The sequence below is a fragment of the Daldinia vernicosa genome, assembly GCF_022497035.1.
Source record: "Daldinia vernicosa strain CBS 139.73 unplaced genomic scaffold F5Y00scaffold_2, whole genome shotgun sequence".
NCBI classification, from domain to species: Eukaryota; Fungi; Ascomycota; class Sordariomycetes; order Xylariales; family Hypoxylaceae; genus Daldinia; species Daldinia vernicosa.
In genome coordinates this window covers 1-18,776 of record NW_025953918.1, presented here as the reverse complement: position 1 = coordinate 18,776, position 18,776 = coordinate 1, and the positions used below count along the sequence as shown (strand labels likewise).

Genomic DNA, 18,776 nt, shown 5'->3' with positions numbered 1-18,776 from the left:
AAGCCTGCGTAAAATGCGGGCCGTCCCTGACTGGACTGACATCTTGCGGGATGCTCCCGTCATCTCCCCGTTCCAGCGCTAGACCTTTTACGGCCCTAACATAACATTTTTCACATTTTTTCACCACCATCAGCGGTAGCGTAGTAGCGAATTAAGGAACTTTTTATTTTCTTGTTCGTCTTTAACTATTCCTTGCATTATTACACTATTGTTCTTCCTATTCTCCCCACCACCACCCCCCGTCTGGATCATATCATGGGGTTCGGTTCCAAGGTTTTTTATACTTCTTCTTTCTCACATGAGTATGTTCATGTAGGTAGGTAGGTAGGTATGTATGCAGGGTATATTATGTATGTATGTATGTACGTGTTATGTACGATCCTACATACGTTCACCCAGTCCCGTAAGAGTTACATGTCCCCCACGAAGCGCCGTAACGCGTCAAGGGTCGAATGGATACTTGCCCTTAGCCGAGCTTGTTCAATTTATTATCCCCCCTTACCTACACCCCTACCTTTTCATGGTTGGGTTAGCGAGCACAAACTCATGTCCGCGCCTATCACCGTTCGCAGCTGCAATGTAGATATCGGCAGATACAATAGGTGTCATCTACACTAGGTACACTAGGTTATCGCCGACGGCGGGTCACAACTTATTTTATTTTATTTTAAATTTTTTTTCAACGTACGATCTCGCAGCGCTCCAGACCGAAAACCTTTACGGCGCCACCCGCAGGTTCTCGAAGCCCCTGGCCAGGGCGTCCTCGCCGCCCGCCGCCTCGAGCTCGTACTCGACGTCGGGCTGGGCCTCGCGGTACAGGGCGTTGGGCTCGCTCGCCATCTTGAAGTTGTAGGCGGCCTCGTCGTCGCTGATGACGTGCTTGGGGATGCCGGCGGCGGCGGCTGCTTCGACCTGTAGCTGGATGGCGCAGGCGCGGTCCAGCAGGCCGAACAGGAAGCCGGCCTCGTCGACGGTGGAGCCGACGGTCAGCAGGCCGTGGTTCATGAGGATGACGCCTTTGTTGCGGTGGCCTAGCGCGGCGGCGATGTGCGAGCCTTCCTCGGCCGCGAACACGATGCCCCCGTAGCGGGCGTACACGGCGTGGGCGTCGTAGAAGTTACACACGTCTGCGGGCGTTCAGGAGGCGCGGAGTTAGCGCGCGGACATTATTGTTATTATCATTATGTATGTATTCGTATTGTGGCCTGATTTGGCTACGGTGTGAAGCGTGGGGAGGGACTAACTAGGGGATGGAATGGAATGGACGGGGCTCCTCCTCCGCTCAGCGAGCTAAACCCTTCTTTTCCTTCCCGCCCCGGTATGCCTTTTTTAGGGGGGGGGTTGGAGGGTTTGAAATGAACACAACATAACATACGTAGGCTGAGTTGGGACAGAGAGTGGAGGGAGTGTGGAGTGGGCGGAAAAAGAGGTAAGTAAGTGTAGTGTAGTGTAAGTAAGGCTTGTCGTGTGGCCTGTTTCCACGTACCTTGGTTCAGCATTTCCAGGGGACGAGCGAATACGCTCCAGGCCCGGCCTGCGTTGGAGTGTGCGTGGCAGCTGTTTCGGGCAAAGATTGGTTAGCCTCACTTTTCTACATATTCACGAATGTCTTTTCCCATTTTTAGTGTTATTTTTCGTTTTATACTTTTTTTTCCGCTTATGGGATATGAGATAAGATGAGATTAGATGAGATTCTCGACCGGGGTTTTTCTCAATATTGGTTAGTGTGTTCTTTTTTTTTTTTTTTTTTTTTTTCTCTTATCTCACCTTGCCGGGGAGATACATAGATAGGACGCCTCACTTCTGCGTCTAGGCGTGCATATATATATTTTTTTTTCTTCCTCTTTACGGCGAAGGAACCCACGTGGTCCTGCGGAAGGAAAGGGGGGGAGGGGAACGAGAGAAAGCACTTACATGGCGTGGACGTCGTTCGGACGCCGCTTGTGGACGGCGGAGTGGATCAGGTAACCTGCGGCGTTGGCGGGCCGGGACGTGTTGCCGCCGACGACCTTGCCGGTCGCGATGTCTAGACATATCATGTCGCCTGCCGTCAGCATGCCGAAGTGTCGACCTAGGGGATTCATCCACATGAGGCCGTTGAACTCTGGGTCTCGCACTGAGATGTGCCTAGAGCCGCGGGATCAGCTAGTTAGCTTAGCTAGCTATGCGAGGGGAAAGGGATTTGGAGATTGGGCTGTCACGACAAGAGCCCAAGTGGAGAGCCTCGAGCTCATCCCTGAAGAAAAAAAAAAAAAGAACTGCGGGTTCGATGACGACAGGGAAGGGTTATGTGATGATGATTATGATGATTATGGTTATGATAGTCAGTCAACTTACCCTGCCTGCCCTTCGGTGAAGCCGGATCGCGCGAAGAAGCGGAATGTGGCGGACATGTGCACAAGGATGTGCCTCCTGTGCGCTGTGTAGGTTGGGAATGTGGGAATGCCTGGCATCACCATGCCGTGCGAGATGGCCTCTAGAGGAGTCTTCTCCTTGCCTTCGATGGCGTCATGTTTGATTGCCTCTGTCGGCCTATCTCCACCCTTGGGAGTCAAGGTGCTTGAGCTTGAGAGGGTCTCTGTGATAGCTGAGGGGGCCATGACGTCTTGATGTCTATGAATATCTTCTTCTTCTTCTTCTTCCAAGTGCCTTGGCTAGGTTAGGTAGCTAGGGCAGGCAGTAAGTAGGTTCAATAATTCCAAGTATGACTTATGCTTAACTAGCATTAAACGTTGACTAGTCTAACCGTGGTGAACAGTAGAAGATATCGCGGGCGTATAGGTTCGCCGACTGGGCCTAATAAGGTGCAGTTTCGTGTGGAGTAGACGGCCGGGACACGGCTCTTCCCCCGCATAAAGGGCGTGATATACCTAGGTAGACAACGCATAAAAGGGCGTGATATACGTAGGTAGATAGATAACGCATAGAGACCAATCATCAGTGTTTATCAATAGCTCTTCCAAGATAAATGACACGAGAATTTGAAGTCTCAAGTACTACGTGATGACATCTCGAATTAACTACCTACCTATACTCTGAGCGAATAGTCAAGTTATCCAACAGAGCACCTTTATTCAATCACACTCTCCCCTAGCGATCCTCCCGGACTCCCCCGCCTTAGTCCCATGTCGGAATCGGCCGGGCCCCCGTCGGGCGGGAATACATACATAAGACGCGCGCTAGCTATTCGCTCCCCCTTGCCGGTGCGGCGCCGATGTATGAGAAGCTAGATTAGTTAGTTAGTTAGCTGTTACCTAGTTAGTTTGGTCGAATCAATAGTTCAATTCAATACAACTACCTAACCTAACCCATACATACATACATACCTGGCAGGTATACACTAATAGCCGCTCGCTGTTAAGCGTCGAGTAACTAACCTACCTTAGGTACCTTATAGAGAACCAATAGGGACGGACGGCTCGTGCGGCTATTCCCATGTGCTTTTATTTGCTAGCTTATTTCGACCCGTCGGGAGTGAGTGATCATCTACCTACCTATCTAGCCAGTATCCAAGGTTAGGTTAGGTCGAGTTGAGTTAAGTTATCCTCGGCGCTCGCGGAAGCGGAATTGGAATTGGAGAATGGATGGAATGGGGACTAATGTGTTGGCGGAAAACAGGCGAATGGCCCATCTTCTTTCTTTTTTTTTTTTGCCCTTTTTCTTTTTTGGCGCGAGCTGCCCGACGGGACGGACTGGCAGACGGACAGGGTGTTTCGCGCGGACACGTATTATATACGATACGCGGCGATGGATACGACTGGGGGTCAAGTCAAATACGTGGTCTTACATCGTGGTCCCATGTGCTCTTTCGCCTCCATCTGTCTGTCTGTCCTTCATTCAACCTTATCTTACCCTGCCTTACCGTGCCTGACATGACACTACATTACATCGTCGATAGATGCCCAGCTTCGCTAGCTATGCCTGCTAGCTAGCTAGTAGCGCCGGGGGTCGACGGATGAGATGGGGAAACCTGGTTGCGGAGGCACCCTTTGGGGTTTGTCGAGTAGACTGGACTTTTCTAGTCTCACGCCCGGTGCTGAGTACGGGGAGGCGAGAAAGGCCAAAGAGGAGTAGATAGATAGATGGACGATGTATATACGATCTGGTAGACTAGGTATTTACCTAATTCTACCAAATGCAATAAGACGAGTCAGAACCAGAAGACTCGAGTACCGTATGTAAGTCTCGAAATTGCCACAGTTGAATATGTGTGGGAGATTGGTTAACCTTGGAAATGTTCTCTTAGGGACTCGACTCTTTAAATCCTAACTATACCATCTTATTCGCATGCCCTACTGCTGTCTCCCTTGGTTCTCTCTTCTATGCTAAGCCCCATCGCCTCTTCTAGGCATATGGCGCCTATCGCGCTTCCCGCGGGAGTTCTATTAGACAGGCCAAAACGGTCATCTTGATCCAGACATGTGAATGAATGAATAGACGAGCTCAAGTTTTTCACTAATTTAATTAACGTAGCCCCCGCTAGCTCACTGGATAGGAAGCCTTCCGCCTGGTCTGTTGTTTATGTAGCCCTGTGAAAGCCAGGCGGATGATACCCTAGAGCAATGGATACCTTAGGTAGGTACCTGAGGTAGTTACGCCAATGAGCATGAGTTCTTAAGATGCCTACTAGGTATTACTTCTTAGAGGGGACCATACTACTTCTCTGTCAGCTCTGGTTAGAACGTCACGTATCTCGCCGGAGGGTACGTACATGTAATTAGATATGCCATCCTAGAGACTCGAGATTACTTGCACAATAATTACCACCTAGTCACCCCTGAAGATAGAGATAAAGACATCTATTTTACATAGCAGCAATCTATATCATAGCATCTTAAAAAAAGGCAATAAAAACTCGCATTTCCAAAGTAACGTTCGTCCGGGGATTAATGCCATCCATTCAGCAATGACTATCTACCTAAGGTAACAACGAGAAGAGATCGCGTCCGGGGATATAAACGGAACAGTGGTCTATCCCCCTTTCCTCTCCTTCAGCCTCTCATTTCGGCAGCATAACAACTGGACCGCCCTATTTCCTAGCAGCAACAACCGCATATCTCGCCGACGTAGGTACGCCCTTGGGAAACCAAAAATATATGCATTTGTTCCTCCCTACCATCGCTCCTTTTTTTTCTGTTCACCTTCCGCCAAGTTGATCACGGAGGGGATCACCGTTTTTTCCTTTATGTCCTGGCTATCATGCCTTCGTCGTTTTCCTATGCCTGAGTGTGGGAGTGTAACTGGACTACTAACCTCGTCTGACTGCGCAGCTATGTGGCAGTCAAACAGTAGTTGCAGTTACCGACCACGGCAGTTCTATTATGGTATCACATACAAGAGAATAGAGAAGAGGCACTAGGAGAGACGTGGCCAAAAGTTATAAAGTAAATGCCCCTTCATCCTATTCGGGGGTTGCCACCAGGCTCTCAAAGCCCGTAGACGTCCCATCCATCAAAATGGTCGACCGAGGTCCGTCCGGGGATATCAACTATGCTCGAATCATGACGAGGAGCGAATTCATTTCTGAACTCCTGGCGCAGTCATAGCTCGTCATCCTCCGCTTCGATCTCGGACGGTTTTAATAAGCCGCCGACCTTGGCTCGTCGCTCGTGGTCGGCTGTCAGTTTCTCACGAGCCTCTTGCTCCTTCTCAACGACGAAGAGGTCTGCATTGTCGCCGGCGAACTCCTTTAGGGAGATGAGGAAGTCTCGGACTTGGAGGCGGAACTTCTCGTACGATGCGTTCAGGGTGTAAAGACATTCAATAAATGCACCGATTTGTGCACTGGAGACCTAGTTAGCTCTTGTGGTATCCACGTTATATTGTAGGGTGACAACTTACATTTGAAGATTGGGGAATGCATTGCGTAGGAGACCGCCAACAAATTCGGTGAGGAAATCCTTATTGCTGGTGCCGGGTGGTGCCTGATCTGTGTAAACAGGTCCCTGGATCTTTGGAGTAGTACCGTCTGCCGGGAGTACGAAGTAGAACATGCGCATCAGCAACATAGACTGCGTCTTGAACCCAGCTTTGTGGTCAGGATCTGTCAAGACGAAGAATACATCCTGCAGGATACCAATGAAAAATTGCTGGAAGAAGGCATTGGCTGTTTGCACATCGGTTTTATCCGCAATATTTGTAACAAGCTCTAGGCACATGTTAAGTCCCGCACTTTCAACGTCACGGTTGTCGTGCTTGCTGGCCCACATGCAAGCGTCGATGACGAACTTGAACTGTCGATTATCCAGCTTTAGCAGAGCAGGGAAGCAGTGTAGGTTAATAGCTCTGAGCAAGTTGAAGAATTCAACTCGGTGCTCAGGGAACTCTGAGAAGTCCTTGTTGATCATTTCAAGAGTGCACTCGAAAACATTTTGCATGATGATTGGCACTTGATCTTCCATAAGGCCCTGTTATATACGGTTAGCAACATTTCATAACTGGTAGCTTATTTAGGCCTGCTTACTGTAAGTCTTGTGATGATGGTAGACATGGCTTTTAGGACCTCCGCGTCTCGGGCTCCCGGGACGTTGCGGTTGTAATCTACCAATACGGAGTCGAGAAGTTGCGGCACCATCTGCTGACGAATAGCAGGAAGGTCCTCTGCCTTGTCAACGTAGCTCTCAATTAACTTCAAAATTTCTTTCTTGATGGTTCTCAATCCTCGGACTTTGGGCATGCGGGGAGCAATTTCACCTGTTTTGGGATGTTAGTTCATATCGCCAAGAGGGGATGGGCATTGCAAAATTACCATCACGGGCAATAGCCTCTGAAATCAGCTGGCTAGTAGCACGATACATTTGTAGCATATCTAGGTATATTCTACCAATCTGCGGGCCGAAGTAAGGGCCGATAGAAGAGCAAGCCGACACATTAGTCTTCATAATGTTCCCGATGATTTTGATTGTATCCGAATCCTGCAAAATCTGAGGGTCCTGAGTAGCCGCTCTGATGATCTCGTCCCAGGCTGCGTTAGGTGCGTTCATGAGCTCTGCAAGCAATCGTTCCTGCTGGTGCTTGTTACCCTGGGCGGCAACCATATATCCGCAAGCCTCGTAAAATGTGTGCACTTGCTGGGGCGTTAGATCGCATGTAATACGCTGTAGGTTCCGGATAATCTCCTCGATGAACGGTTCACTCTCACTAGGCTGTAAGGCAACGAAATGTCGGCGGCACTGTCTCGCAATCTTAATAAAAGTATCACATGCCATATCTTGCACACCTGTAATATAATTAGCTGCTGCTCCAGAGTATCGAAATTGAGTAACAAACCTTCGTGTGACTCGTGCATGAATTCGAAAAGTTTATTGACAACCGTCTTAAGGAACTTCCAATGGGCCTTTAAGAACCGAGGGTACTGTCCGACAATGTACATGATATTACTGGCTACGACAGCCTTGTTATCTTTACCGCGCTTCATTTCTGTCAGTCCAAGGAGGTCCTTAATAACCGTGACGAGGAATCGCTTCTCGGTCTCTTCGTTCATTGCGAGTGAAATGGATCCGATGGCCCAACATAAAACATTGCAGTTGTGCCATGACCACTCAGTGCCGTCAACCTGTTTCTGTAGCTTTTCGGTCATGATCGTTTCCGTATCCACGACATCAAGATGTGTCAGGTAGACGAGGCATTCCCTAATGGTTTTGTAGAGCTGCACCGTATCGCTTTCCTTGACAAACTCGCGTACGATTTCACCTTCGTCGTTTTCGACGATAAGAACTTCTTCGGGACGGACCATCTTTTCAATCATAACCACTCGGAGATTGGATAGGACCTCCTTATACTTGTGCATTCTCAAGGGGAAATTCGCCAATATGCTCGGATTTACGGCGCCGGTAGCGGAGCTGCTTCCCATCATAAGGGGGTTGACCTCCTGGAGGGGTGCGGTTTGCATTTCATCGTATAGCTCCTGTACTAGTTTGAGCCAATAGTCTAGACAAATCTTAAAGATCTCACGGTCCTCGATTTGTGAGATGCGAATAAGGTAGAAATGACCATGCGTGAGGAAGTCTCGGTTGGGGAGATTCTCAACAAGCTGATCGTAAAGTTAGCGACTATTACAACTATTCCAGAAATAGACCTACATCAACATGCTGGCCAAAGAAGTTGCACAGGAAGAGTGCCAATTCTTGGAGAAACTCCTGATCCTTGGAATTACTCTGAGGGTATGTGCTCTTTAGGTCGAGATCCAAGGGAACGATGGTAGCAATAGTCGTCAAAACATCAACAAACATCTTGACTAGTTGTTCGCTATATGCATTCGGCTGTCCCGGTCCACCAGTTACCAGTCCACCAATCTCGGTAAGCACTTGCAGAGTGACGTTACGGAATTCGGGGACTTCGAGGAATCGTGTGCGTAACGTCTCGATAAGCGGCGTCTCGAAAATGTATCCTAGAGGAATCCAGTTGCAAAACCGGAGCAGTGTCTCTAAAGTAGCTTTCACCAAGCTTGCCTGATTTGCTGTGGTAAGAATCTCCTGGCATAGCTGGAAGATTTGTGAAAACTCGTTGCACATGGTAGTTTTCAGGTTTCTAGTCTTAGCCGAAGTCATCTGTTCGGCTGAGTAGTCGAAAACCTCTTCAGAGAGAAGGCGGAGAATGATCATATTGTTCTCGCAGATGGATAAGTTCGATCGGCAGGATGAGATGATCTCGTTGATGAAGGTTGGCCAGTTATGAGGCCATTCTTGCTTTAGAATGGAGACGAGAACTAAATTCAGCTTGTTCAAGAGAGTGCGCTGAGTCCTGAGCGACTCTTCTGTGCTAGATGCCTGGAGGATGAAGTTCACCACAAAGTTGCGAATTCCTGCGCCGCGCGTTAGCTCAGAAGGTCTATACTAGTACTGCTACCCAGATGAAGCGACGAACCTAGACATTGTTCTCGGGGTAAAACCTTCCATCTGGTCATGATAACGTTGTCCAATATCTGAAGTCCAAGATCTGCAACCCGTCAGCCCTGTGCCAATACCTTCCATATCGCGGGGACTAGTGCGGCGTACACTTTGTTTGCGGGTGTTTCGACTCGGCAAGGAGCTTATCCACGAGTAGCCACGCATCAGGATCTTCCTTGAACTGCAAATTATGTATATTAGTTTTGGTAGAAGGGTGTAAGAGGTATGTCGGCGCATCACGTACCTGGTTGAGCTCGGTTTGGGCAGCTTTTTGCTGAAGGTGGGGAAAACGTAAGTGTTAGTAGCTTGGCTTCGAGAATATATATTTACGCGAGAGAGGTAAATGAAAGGTTAAAAGGATAAAGCTAACCTGTTCACCGCGACCTTCATAGAACGACTGGACCATGAGGTCTAGCTGTTCGATTGTGGGCGCCATCTTGAATGTGGTGGCGGGGAAAAGACGAGGTAGGCTGCGCGCCTCGCTTTAACCGTGTGTCGGAATAAAGACAGTTGATGATGACGTTAAAGGTTTTAATAACGGCGTGCGCAGGTTGTCAATGAAAGCTGGTTACAAATGGTATCAGTGGTAGAGAAAAGTTTGGTAGATAGAGAGAAGTAAGGAAGTGTCGGATGAGTTGTAAAAAAAGGTATCAATAGAATTCGAAGAGGCACCAAAGGTGACGGGTCTCTGAGATGATAGCGGCAGCTGCGTACAGTTCTGTTGGTGGGGTTTGGGGTTTTGGGGGGGGTTCAGGGAAGCTTGGCCTCATAGCTAGAAAATGTACGTAGGTACCTACGGATTATAGGTCGTAGTAATAAGGCTCTTAGGTGAGCGTGGGCTTGTAGACCTTACGCGCCCACTATTAGTGGCCCTGTACTTTCACTCGCACCTAAATTTATAGAGGCTGCGAAGTACCTGAGGCAGGGTAGCGGCTGAAACTCGTTGTTAGCACCAATTAGATGTTAAGGATTCCAATTATGTCATTGGTCGGCGAACACAAGGCTTCCGAAATAACCACACCTACCAACCAAACCAAAGTGACTTACCCCTCCAATTTTAACGTTTTAAGCTTTAGTACTCAAGGTATGTATCGCGTCCCGAGGTTAGGCCAAGTCTTGCTTTGCTGCAGGACGAGGACAAATAAGAGACAGACTGTGACGTCGACCTGTGAAGGTAAATAAGGTAAATACGGATAGATGGTTATGATAAGATCTCTTGCCGTTGTTGTTATGAGTAGCGAATACTATGTATAACCTTCGTACCAGTGCAAACGCAAAATAGATAAGATGCTGACAATTCCTGCTTGCACAATTATAAATGTCCGGCTTGGCTTTGGAGGGGAATTGAAATTGTTACTTATGAAGCTCACCGCTGCTTCGGATATGAAAATATTTTGTTGCCGTGCACACTCCACCCTTATTGATAATTGATAACGTCCCATACCTATTTATTAGCTGCTCCGCGTACCTAGGTAACTAAGGTGTTTCCAACATACACGTTGTTTTTTCGGGTTGCTCAAGAAACACTGATAGTTAATCGCGTATTATATGGGCTTTAATAATGTACTATGTACCTAATCTTACGTACTGAGACCCATTGTTCCGGGATAACGGTACCGGGCTTTAAAGACTACTCCCGAGCCTCCGGGATTTTTATTGCTATTGTCAAAACTTTCCAATTTACTTTATAACTACGCCTACCATCTTATTGTTTCTAGATAAAGGAAGGCTATCTCCATGTGAGAATAATAGAAGCACCGCAGCATAGCCGCTTTTGTTGCTTAAGATCATAAAGCAGCATGTGGGAGAAACCAGACTTTTCGGTTTCCCGACTTCGCTGCTGATGCTGCAGCAACTTGACGTAAGTTCTTGATGATAAATGGCGGGCTCTAGTTCCTCCTATGTATACGACCAGGCGGAAAGGACAAAGAATAAGGCAGGAGGACATGACGTGGCCGAAGAAAAATCATGCAATTCAACCGAATAGAGCACAGCCCATCTCCGATGCTTCCTTGAACCGAACGTTTTTTTTCTTGCCATTCCCCGCGCAGTGGAACCTCTAGTCTATCGGGCCCTTTCCTTATGGAATAGTTACACTGTGTCGTTTTTTTCTTCTAATCATGCGGCCAAAATTGGAGCATACGACATAATATCCGTCCTCTAACCGACCAACATTTTCTCCGAAAATGGTTATCATGGGAAATACGGATTACCTTGGCGCACCGGACTCGAACCTCCTAGACGGTCCCGGGCGGCGTACGTGGAGTTTTACGCTCTTTGATACCCACAGTCAGCAAGCCCACTCTTCAGCGCAGTTAACGCCTTATCAATATCTCTTCTCGCAGGATCGGTCTAATCACGATTAGTCTTCATAACCCTCAGTCGCTGCTAAAGAAAGCGTAAACGTACCACACTAACGCCCATGTGTCCAAAGCGTACATATTTGGGGGCGATTTCTTTATGGATGCCACCGGCAAAGATAACGCCACTATTTGCAAGCTTTGGGAGCAGATCGGTGGCCTTGACATTTTCGGGTAGATAGATGGCCGTCATACCGTGGGCCTGGTCTTCCGGCTTGGCTGCGACTTGTTTTAAACCCAGCTCTGCCACGGTATTCTTGATCTTGTCAGATACCTCTCGGTGTCTAGCGAACCTTTCGGCGAGGGGCTTGGCGAGAATCTGGGTTAGTGCTGTGTGGAGGGCGTGTATAAGTTGTGGTGATGGGGTTGCGAAGTACGAAGGCTTCTTTGCTTCGTAGTTTTGCATAACTAGATACACAACGGATTAGCGCCAGCCATTGATGCCGTCTAGGATCTTGGAACCTATGTCTTACTGGGCGTCCAGTTCTTCATCGAAGCAAAGTATGATGCCGGTGGGCTCTTTCTCGCCTTGAAGGCGTCCATCGCCTTACCGCTGAACATCGATATGGACAAGCCCGCGGGGCAGCCGATGGCCTTTTGGCTTGCTGTTATTACACCGTCTAGCTTCCATGCATCGAAATCGATCTCTTCGCTAGCTACACTGCATACACCGTCCACGATAAGTAATGTGTCAGGTGACACTCTCTGAACCGTCTCGGAAAGCTTCTGGAGTTCGCTCAGTACACCTGTCGATGTATCGACATGTGTCACCGTGATAACCTTGTACTTCTTGCTCTTCAATGCCTGTTCGATTTCGGGCAATTGCGGCCGACTGCCGACGGGGGCTTTCAAAAGATCGACCTTAGCACCGTAGACTGTAAGACAGTCGGCGAACCCATCGCTGAAGTAACCGGAGCTGAGAACTAGGACGTCTTCGCCAGGCTCAACAAGATTTGCTGCTACTAGATCCCAACCAAGCGTGCCGGATCCGGAGATGACGAAAGGTTGCGAAGACGGCGAGGTAGTCTGGAAGAGCTTACGCAGCATCGACAATGCCTCGCCAAACGTAGCAACGAAACTCGGTCCGACATGCGACTCGCTAATAGTTGTATGTTAGAGAAGTATCTTGCTATAAGAGTGCGCCGCACGTAGTTATTTGGTACAAACCTGTAATGGCTCATGGACTGTAATACGGCATCGTCGAACTCGATGGGACCCGGGATGAGCAGAGTCGGGTGTTCGGGTTGAGATGACATTTTGGCGGGCGACGAAGAAAATCTACGACTCTGGGCTGGAGGAGAAATATTACTCGGGAAACTGGGATTCGCAGGGGATTGAGCAGTTCCTAATAAGTGTCGTGATATAATCGAGACGCGGGCTGCGGGGTTGGAAGCAGTAGAAGTCGCTGTCTTGAGTAGACGGTGGGGCATGTCGCCGACCACCGCTCCGGCGGCCTTCCGTATCGTTACTGAGTAAGCCAGTTTTTGTCCCCTATAACAAACCTACCTACTGTAAAGTAGGGCGGTTTTAGCAGAGTTTGACTCGTGTATATCTTGTCTTGGAACTTTATACGTGTATATCAATGTATATCAATTCCTGAAGTAAATTATCTCAAGTAATATCCACTTGAGCTACAGGATTTGTAGAAAAGAAATAGTACTGTTATTGCATTGCAAATTCACTTACATACAGACAGAAGCTACAAAAGGCTAACCTAAAAAAAGAAGTGTTGGGGAATCTTGTAAGCAGTTATAGAATTTTATTTGCTAATCGCCTAATTCTTAGGGGTGAATCTCCCCCACTGCTTGTATGATCTATGTCCGTTTGGGTGGCCTTATCGCATATAGTAAGCCATGGCTATTCCCCGACATGAAATAAGTTGGATAACTAGCTGCTTCAAACTCAGTGTTTTAAGAAATGCATAACCTCCGTCTTCGGCCGCTTTTTATTGACCCGACTTATTAAATACATAGAACGTAAGAGAGCAACGGCAATTACGTCCGAAGTTGATCTCGTCTTATTAGTGTAAGCTTACCTAAACTAAAGGTTCCCTGTGACAGTGCGAAAAATAAGATACTGTATTGTACTTCGTACCTAAAACTTACCTCAATCTGGGGTACGTACCAATAGCTTGAATTGCGGGGCCTGCAAAGCTCCCGTCCCTGAGAGTTCAACGTCAGCCTCGCAGGTTTGAGGATAGCTTCACTACTACTTAATTTACGTATATCTTGTTGACATGTGAGCATATAGCTCCTGTAGTTCTCCTCAAGTCTCCGACGATAAAAGAGATATATACGAAATTCTAGCGAATATCCCGGCCCAGCTGTCCTCTCCAACCGCACTACTTCGAAACAGTAGCAGTAGCGGTGTTGCCTGCGCATACGTATACATTTCCGTTGTACGATTAACCTACCCAAGTTGCTTCCTTTCGGACCGGCCGTAGACCGAATTGTCTCGGTATACCTGGGAGATCCTAGGTCTCCATCAATTCGTAACCAATGGCCTTCCTCATCCTGGTGATCGGGGATCTCCACATCCCCGACCGCGCTCTCGACATACCGCAAAAGGTGCGACGGACGGCCAGAACTATTTCCCCATCCTTCGCTCCCAGGTGCCGCTCGTGCTAACGCTCCCAACCTCGTAGTTTAAGAAACTCCTTTCGCCGGGAAAGATCGGACAGACGCTATGTCTAGGCAACCTGACGGACAAGCACACGTACGAGTACCTGCGTTCGATTGCGCCGGACCTAAAAATCGTAAAGGGCCGCTTCGACGTAGAAGCGACATCGCTACCGCTATATCAAGTCGTAACACACGGATCGCTGCGCATCGGGTTCATCGAAGGATTTACGCTAGTGTCGACCGAGCCAGACTTGCTGCTCGCCGAGGCCAATAAGTTAGACGTGGATGTGCTGTGTTGGGGCGGAACCCACCGCTTCGATGCCTTCGAGTATATGGACAAGTTTTTCGTGAACCCGGGCAGTGCTACGGGGGCGTTTACGACGGGGTGGACGAAGGAGGGTGAGGATATGGTACCTAGTTTCTGCTTGATGGACGTAAGTTGTGACCGAGCTCTTCTCTACTCGTTATCTGCTAGGGAGGAAAATACGTGCCTCGTAGTAGAGGGGCCGAATCTCTCACCTTGAACTACACACTGACAACTAAATACAGGTCCAAGGTATATCGCTCACCCTCTACGTCTACCAGCTCCGCAAAGATGAAAACGGGGTGGAAAACGTCGCGGTAGAGAAAGTCACATACACAAAACCAGTAGAGCCTACGGCGGGCGGGTCGTCGTAATCTTTAAAAAGGAATGCATGGATATCTAGATCAACGAATACCCCAAGCATCAAAGATGTATCCCCACGATGAAACTAATAGCAGGCTATTCTACTAGCCTCGATAAATCATATAATCACAATCAACCATTGGGAATGAATCGAGAGAGAAAAAAAAGACTTGATTGGTATCCTGAGTACACTGAGTCCGTCTGTCTGTCTGCACTCCAAACGCCATGAAAAGAAATATGAGATGAAGAGAGTCTCAACGCTCGCTTCAGTTATGATTACTTAATCGATATTTAAACCCAACCCCTAAGCAGAGAACTTCGCTTAAACGACCGTACGAATCATCATCATAGTGCAGCAGGGCTTGTTTTTTTTTCTCATAACATCATACTCCTCCGCCTCATTGAGGCCCTGTCCCGTACGGATGCGTCCACATCTCCAGAAGAGGAGCTGTTCAAGCTGTCTCCTTCCACGGAACTATCATGTCCTGCACTTTCTATATCCATCTTCGACTCTTTCGACGCTGCCATGGTTGCTCGTCTAGATCCCGTATTTCTCGGTGCCTTCTCGTGATTCTGGCTCTCTGCATCTAGTTCCAAGTCTTCACGAGCCACTGATGATAATCGCCTTGACCTCGATTGTCGAGATCCCTTGGTATTTCTCCTCTTGGAAGTCTCCTCTGTTGTTGTCGTACGCTTCGAACCGTCTTTCGGTGACAAGCTAGGGAAATCGTAAACGTCGGCCTCATCGTCAAATATTTTCGCTACTTCAGCCTCCCGAGCTGCGATCTCGTCGACGCGGCGACCACCTGTTCGGGAGTTCGATTTAGCTGGATTGCTTTCACCGCTAGAACAAGACGAAGATTCAACATCCGCCCGCTTCTTCTTATCCATTGCTATACTCATGGTCAAGTCGTCCGAAGACGCTTTCGAGCCTTTCCGTGCCAGGGGACTAGCCATAACATCTAGGTTCGTTCTCGACATACTACGATCGGCAGGTAGATCCTTCCATGATCCTAGCTTTTCCTCCGATTTGACTACTGAGGAAGGGTTCGACGAAGGGAAATCTTCTTTCTTCGACTGGCTAGTTCGCCGTATGTGTTTGCCTTCGCCTGACACAGCGTCTAGTAGCTGCTTCGTAGGCCGCCGCATCTTATCCCGAAGATTTGGCTCAGCATAACTAACTGCCGTCCTCGCTCTGCGGCTGCCTCGTGATGTTTCCCCTCTTGAGGAAATATCAGTAGGAGGGGGTGTATCCCTTACTTCCTCCCTCGGGGTTGCCTCCGGAGTATCAGGCACGGCTAAGTTGGGTTCCGAAGAAAGCGTCTCGGTCTCGATTTCCACGTGCGCGACGAATATCGGCTGAGGTTCGGGGACCGGTATCTCAACTGGAATAGTCTTTCTTCCCTTAATATCTTCCTTTGTAACCTCTTCTAAAGTCGGAGGCTTCGCAGCCTTTTTTGGCGACTTGATATGTTCGTTCGTGCTTTTGGCACCCAAAGGCCTTCTCTGAGTTACCGAGCTCGACGATTTATCTCGAACCTCTCGCCGATTTGATGGAAGCTTGATCGGCCTGTTAATGGACTGAGGTTTGACGTTCGCCGCCTTCTCAGGTTGATCCTTTGCAACCTCAATAGCTCGGGTCGGCGGCTTAGATATCACGGGATCCTCCTTCTCATCCTCTTCTCTCAGTTTCCTCTTCAAGTTGGCCTTACCAACTTGAGTAATAGGCTGAGGTTCCGCCGTATCGATCGCGTTTGGTTCCATCGGCTCATCATTAACTTCGGGGATATTGTTGACTGGTTCGTTTGCTCTTTCATCTTTCTTGGGGGAGGGCGTTGATTGTTGTTTAGGCTGTGGATCAGATGATGCCTTCTCTAGAGACGCGTAATCTGACTTGGAAGGGCTATGTCTTGGGGGTAAATCAATCTTCACGGGATCTTCGTCGACAAAACGTGATACTGGCGGGGGTCCAAGATCTGGGGAATCGTCATTGTCATCAACGACGGCGCGCAACGCGAGAATTTCCTCTCGGCTAAAAAATTAGTATGGATTGCCTATTACACCTCCACAGACACAACTTACTTTAGTGTTTCGCGGGGACACGTTTTATTTTCCCAGATGGGCGCTAACCTGCCTTCTTGAAGGGCGGCAGCCTCCAAGTCTTTCATCGAGCTTACAGTATCTCTCCTCCTCCATTCAGACATGCTGACACGTCCAATGCTTGACCTGCGTTTTATTCTCTTCGGTCCTCTTGGTGATCGACTCCTCGGGGTAGGCTCGTGCCCCAGACTCGCAAGCATAGTTCCCCATTCTGCCAGTTGGGCCTCCATTTTCTCCTTGATCTCGAGGGCATGGTTGGCGATCTTCTGTGCTCTACTATCTTCTAACTCTGTTTGGAGTCGCAGTATTTGTCCTCGAAGATCAAGGTTTTCGGATAATAGGCGAACACATTCATTCTCTAAAGTACGTATTTTGAGGGACTGCGTTGAATTTACTCGGGCGATATCTCTATTTTGTCGCAAGAACTTTCTGCGCACTATGACAGAAGGTATTAGTTGACATCATCAGTGACGTGCAGACTGTAGCTAGGGACATACGCGTTTCTACGCTGTCTGTTGACACCATTGGCTCGTTGAGTCGTGCCATTGTAAAGACATGAGGCGGAAGGAATTTGAAATGATTGAAGTTTTATAGCAGCAGTCTAGTAAGTCTAGTAACCATGCAGGAGGGTCTTGATGGTAGCAAATAAGGCAAGACTTGTCGGAAGCAACAGTATGCAAGACAATAGTTGCTGTTTGAGGTGCGGTGAAAGAAAATCAAAGTTTTGGTCGAGGAAATGAGTTGGCAAGGTAGCTGGCTCCACAGTGCATGTCAACAAACTTCCGAATGGGGTATAGCAACGCACAATTATGACCAGCAGTTTTATACAGGGGTTACCTATGGTAGTATCCACATATTCACGTCACACACTAAAGCATATGTACCCAATCTGCCACTTGCCAACTTATCGATAATACCTACTTGCCATTCTGCCGTTTACACATGCAAACGTGCACGTCGCAATTAAGCATTCGAACAGAACATTGGATAACGAAAGTAGCTACTTTCGAGCTGAACAACTCAACATCTCATCTGCCAATCTACGCTCCCGGGTTACGTGCCTTTATGCTTGTTATCTGAATTCATTGTATTTACTCTTCAATTCCTTGGATTATAGATTGCCATAGGACGTACTCGAGTTCCCCCCCACCTATCTGTCGACTATACACAGTAAAGCTAGGTATTTTAGAAAGATACCACCGACAGGTTCATATAAGACTTTGGCTATCTAGGTCTAATTACACTATTACAATGGCGTTTTCTTCGCGCACGCTACCTAGCCATATACGCCAAGCCTCTACCTCGAGCAATCCCAGTGCTCAGTCTGCAGGGCAGTCAAGCGCACTTCTCGCCCGAGTCAATGAGAAGAAGGCGGAGCTTGAGAATCTAAAGGAGCTGCGGGAACTTAGCGCAGCTGTAGCAAATCAGATGGAAGCTCTCGAACAAAAACTTGCTACTCTATCTGATGGGACGGAAGGTATGCGCACTCAGATAGATGTCTTGCCCCTATGACTGGCTAATTGGGCGTGACAGCGATTGCGACGGTATTAGGAAACTGGCATAATGTTCTACGAGCTATCAACATGGCTTCAGGTATTCTTACATCCACGTATAAAGCAACATGCGAAATTTCGTCTTATTGACTAATCTCATAGCCAAAATACCGAGTCCACGAAATGCAGAAGAAACTACATCCAAAGCCCAGGACGATACTCTACCTCTACCGCAGACTCTAGTGCGAATACCGACGGAACATGCACCAGCGTTGCAAGCCCAGACAGAAGCGATCATGGAGGGCGAACATAACTCATCCTCAATCTCATAAGGTCAAACAGCCAAAGAGATTAATTCATCCCCGTTAGACAATAGGTACACATTTTTAGATACTTAATATGCCGTTAGGTGCAAGCACACAAATCATTGTTCATATAGAACTAGCTATTAGGTATCCGGCGTGGTTATTTAATTGTCTCTGACTGGAGCACTTACATATATCCGCCATTATATGTGGTCTATTTTTATAGGGCCAGCAGTTGCAGGAGTTGGGTGCCCTGAGTTTACGAAGGGTTATTGTGTCGCGTTTTTTTTCTATGGGAGTTTGCCCCACCTTCCTATTTTGAAAAAATTACTGTAAATGGAA

General features: G+C 48.1%; 7 protein-coding genes across 7 annotated transcripts; 3 read left to right on the top strand and 4 right to left on the bottom strand.

Annotated features, from left to right (window-relative positions):
- Positions 1–232: 232 nt before the first annotated feature.
- Positions 233–2,600, bottom strand: F5Y00DRAFT_269084 (arad-like aldolase/epimerase; the record flags this gene model as incomplete). The annotated part of the gene is made up of 4 exons (XM_048012372.1): positions 233–1,127; positions 1,487–1,557; positions 1,915–2,127; positions 2,338–2,600. 4 exons carry the CDS (start codon positions 2,598–2,600, stop codon positions 718–720), a joined length of 957 nt encoding a protein of 318 aa, XP_047869590.1. The 3' UTR covers positions 233–717.
- An 819-nt stretch (positions 2,601–3,419) lies between these two features.
- F5Y00DRAFT_223207 (uncharacterized protein) lies at positions 3,420–4,215 on the top strand (the record flags this gene model as incomplete). The annotated part of the gene is made up of 2 exons (XM_048005844.1): positions 3,420–3,440; positions 3,495–4,215. A coding segment is annotated over exon 2 (344 nt), but the record flags the coding sequence as incomplete, so codon positions are not given.
- A 1,325-nt stretch (positions 4,216–5,540) lies between these two features.
- F5Y00DRAFT_250394 (CRM1 C terminal-domain-containing protein) lies at positions 5,541–9,324 on the bottom strand (the record flags this gene model as incomplete). Its single annotated transcript, XM_048009727.1, has 10 exons — positions 5,541–5,784; positions 5,842–6,407; positions 6,464–6,693; positions 6,749–7,219; positions 7,270–8,032; positions 8,082–8,803; positions 8,866–8,937; positions 8,997–9,069; positions 9,133–9,162; positions 9,259–9,324. 10 exons carry the CDS (start codon positions 9,322–9,324, stop codon positions 5,541–5,543), a joined length of 3,237 nt encoding a protein of 1,078 aa, XP_047869588.1.
- Positions 9,325–10,504: 1,180 nt separating this feature from the next.
- On the bottom strand, positions 10,505–12,948 carry F5Y00DRAFT_223192 (alanine--glyoxylate aminotransferase). The gene is made up of 4 exons (XM_048005843.1): positions 12,416–12,948; positions 11,722–12,347; positions 11,298–11,656; positions 10,505–11,240 (listed from the first exon to the last, which is right to left on the bottom strand). The coding sequence occupies exons 1-4, from the start codon at positions 12,676–12,678 to the stop codon at positions 11,157–11,159; spliced, it is 1,332 nt and encodes a 443-aa protein (XP_047869587.1). The 5' UTR covers positions 12,679–12,948; the 3' UTR covers positions 10,505–11,156.
- A 614-nt stretch (positions 12,949–13,562) lies between these two features.
- On the top strand, positions 13,563–14,698 carry F5Y00DRAFT_56550 (vacuolar protein sorting-associated protein). The gene is made up of 3 exons (XM_048013822.1): positions 13,563–13,815; positions 13,893–14,303; positions 14,419–14,698. The coding sequence occupies exons 1-3, from the start codon at positions 13,747–13,749 to the stop codon at positions 14,545–14,547; spliced, it is 609 nt and encodes a 202-aa protein (XP_047869586.1). The 5' UTR covers positions 13,563–13,746; the 3' UTR covers positions 14,548–14,698.
- Position 14,699: 1 nt separating this feature from the next.
- On the bottom strand, positions 14,700–17,277 carry F5Y00DRAFT_56556 (uncharacterized protein). The gene is made up of 3 exons (XM_048013823.1): positions 17,134–17,277; positions 16,619–17,072; positions 14,700–16,568 (listed from the first exon to the last, which is right to left on the bottom strand). Exons 1-3 carry the CDS (start codon positions 17,180–17,182, stop codon positions 14,912–14,914), a joined length of 2,160 nt encoding a protein of 719 aa, XP_047869585.1. The 5' UTR covers positions 17,183–17,277; the 3' UTR covers positions 14,700–14,911.
- A 288-nt stretch (positions 17,278–17,565) lies between these two features.
- F5Y00DRAFT_223186 (DASH complex subunit Dad2-domain-containing protein) lies at positions 17,566–18,743 on the top strand. Its single transcript, XM_048005842.1, has 3 exons — positions 17,566–18,113; positions 18,170–18,229; positions 18,292–18,743. Exons 1-3 carry the CDS (start codon positions 17,888–17,890, stop codon positions 18,459–18,461), a joined length of 456 nt encoding a protein of 151 aa, XP_047869584.1. The 5' UTR covers positions 17,566–17,887; the 3' UTR covers positions 18,462–18,743.
- The last annotated feature ends 33 nt before the right edge of the window (positions 18,744–18,776 follow it).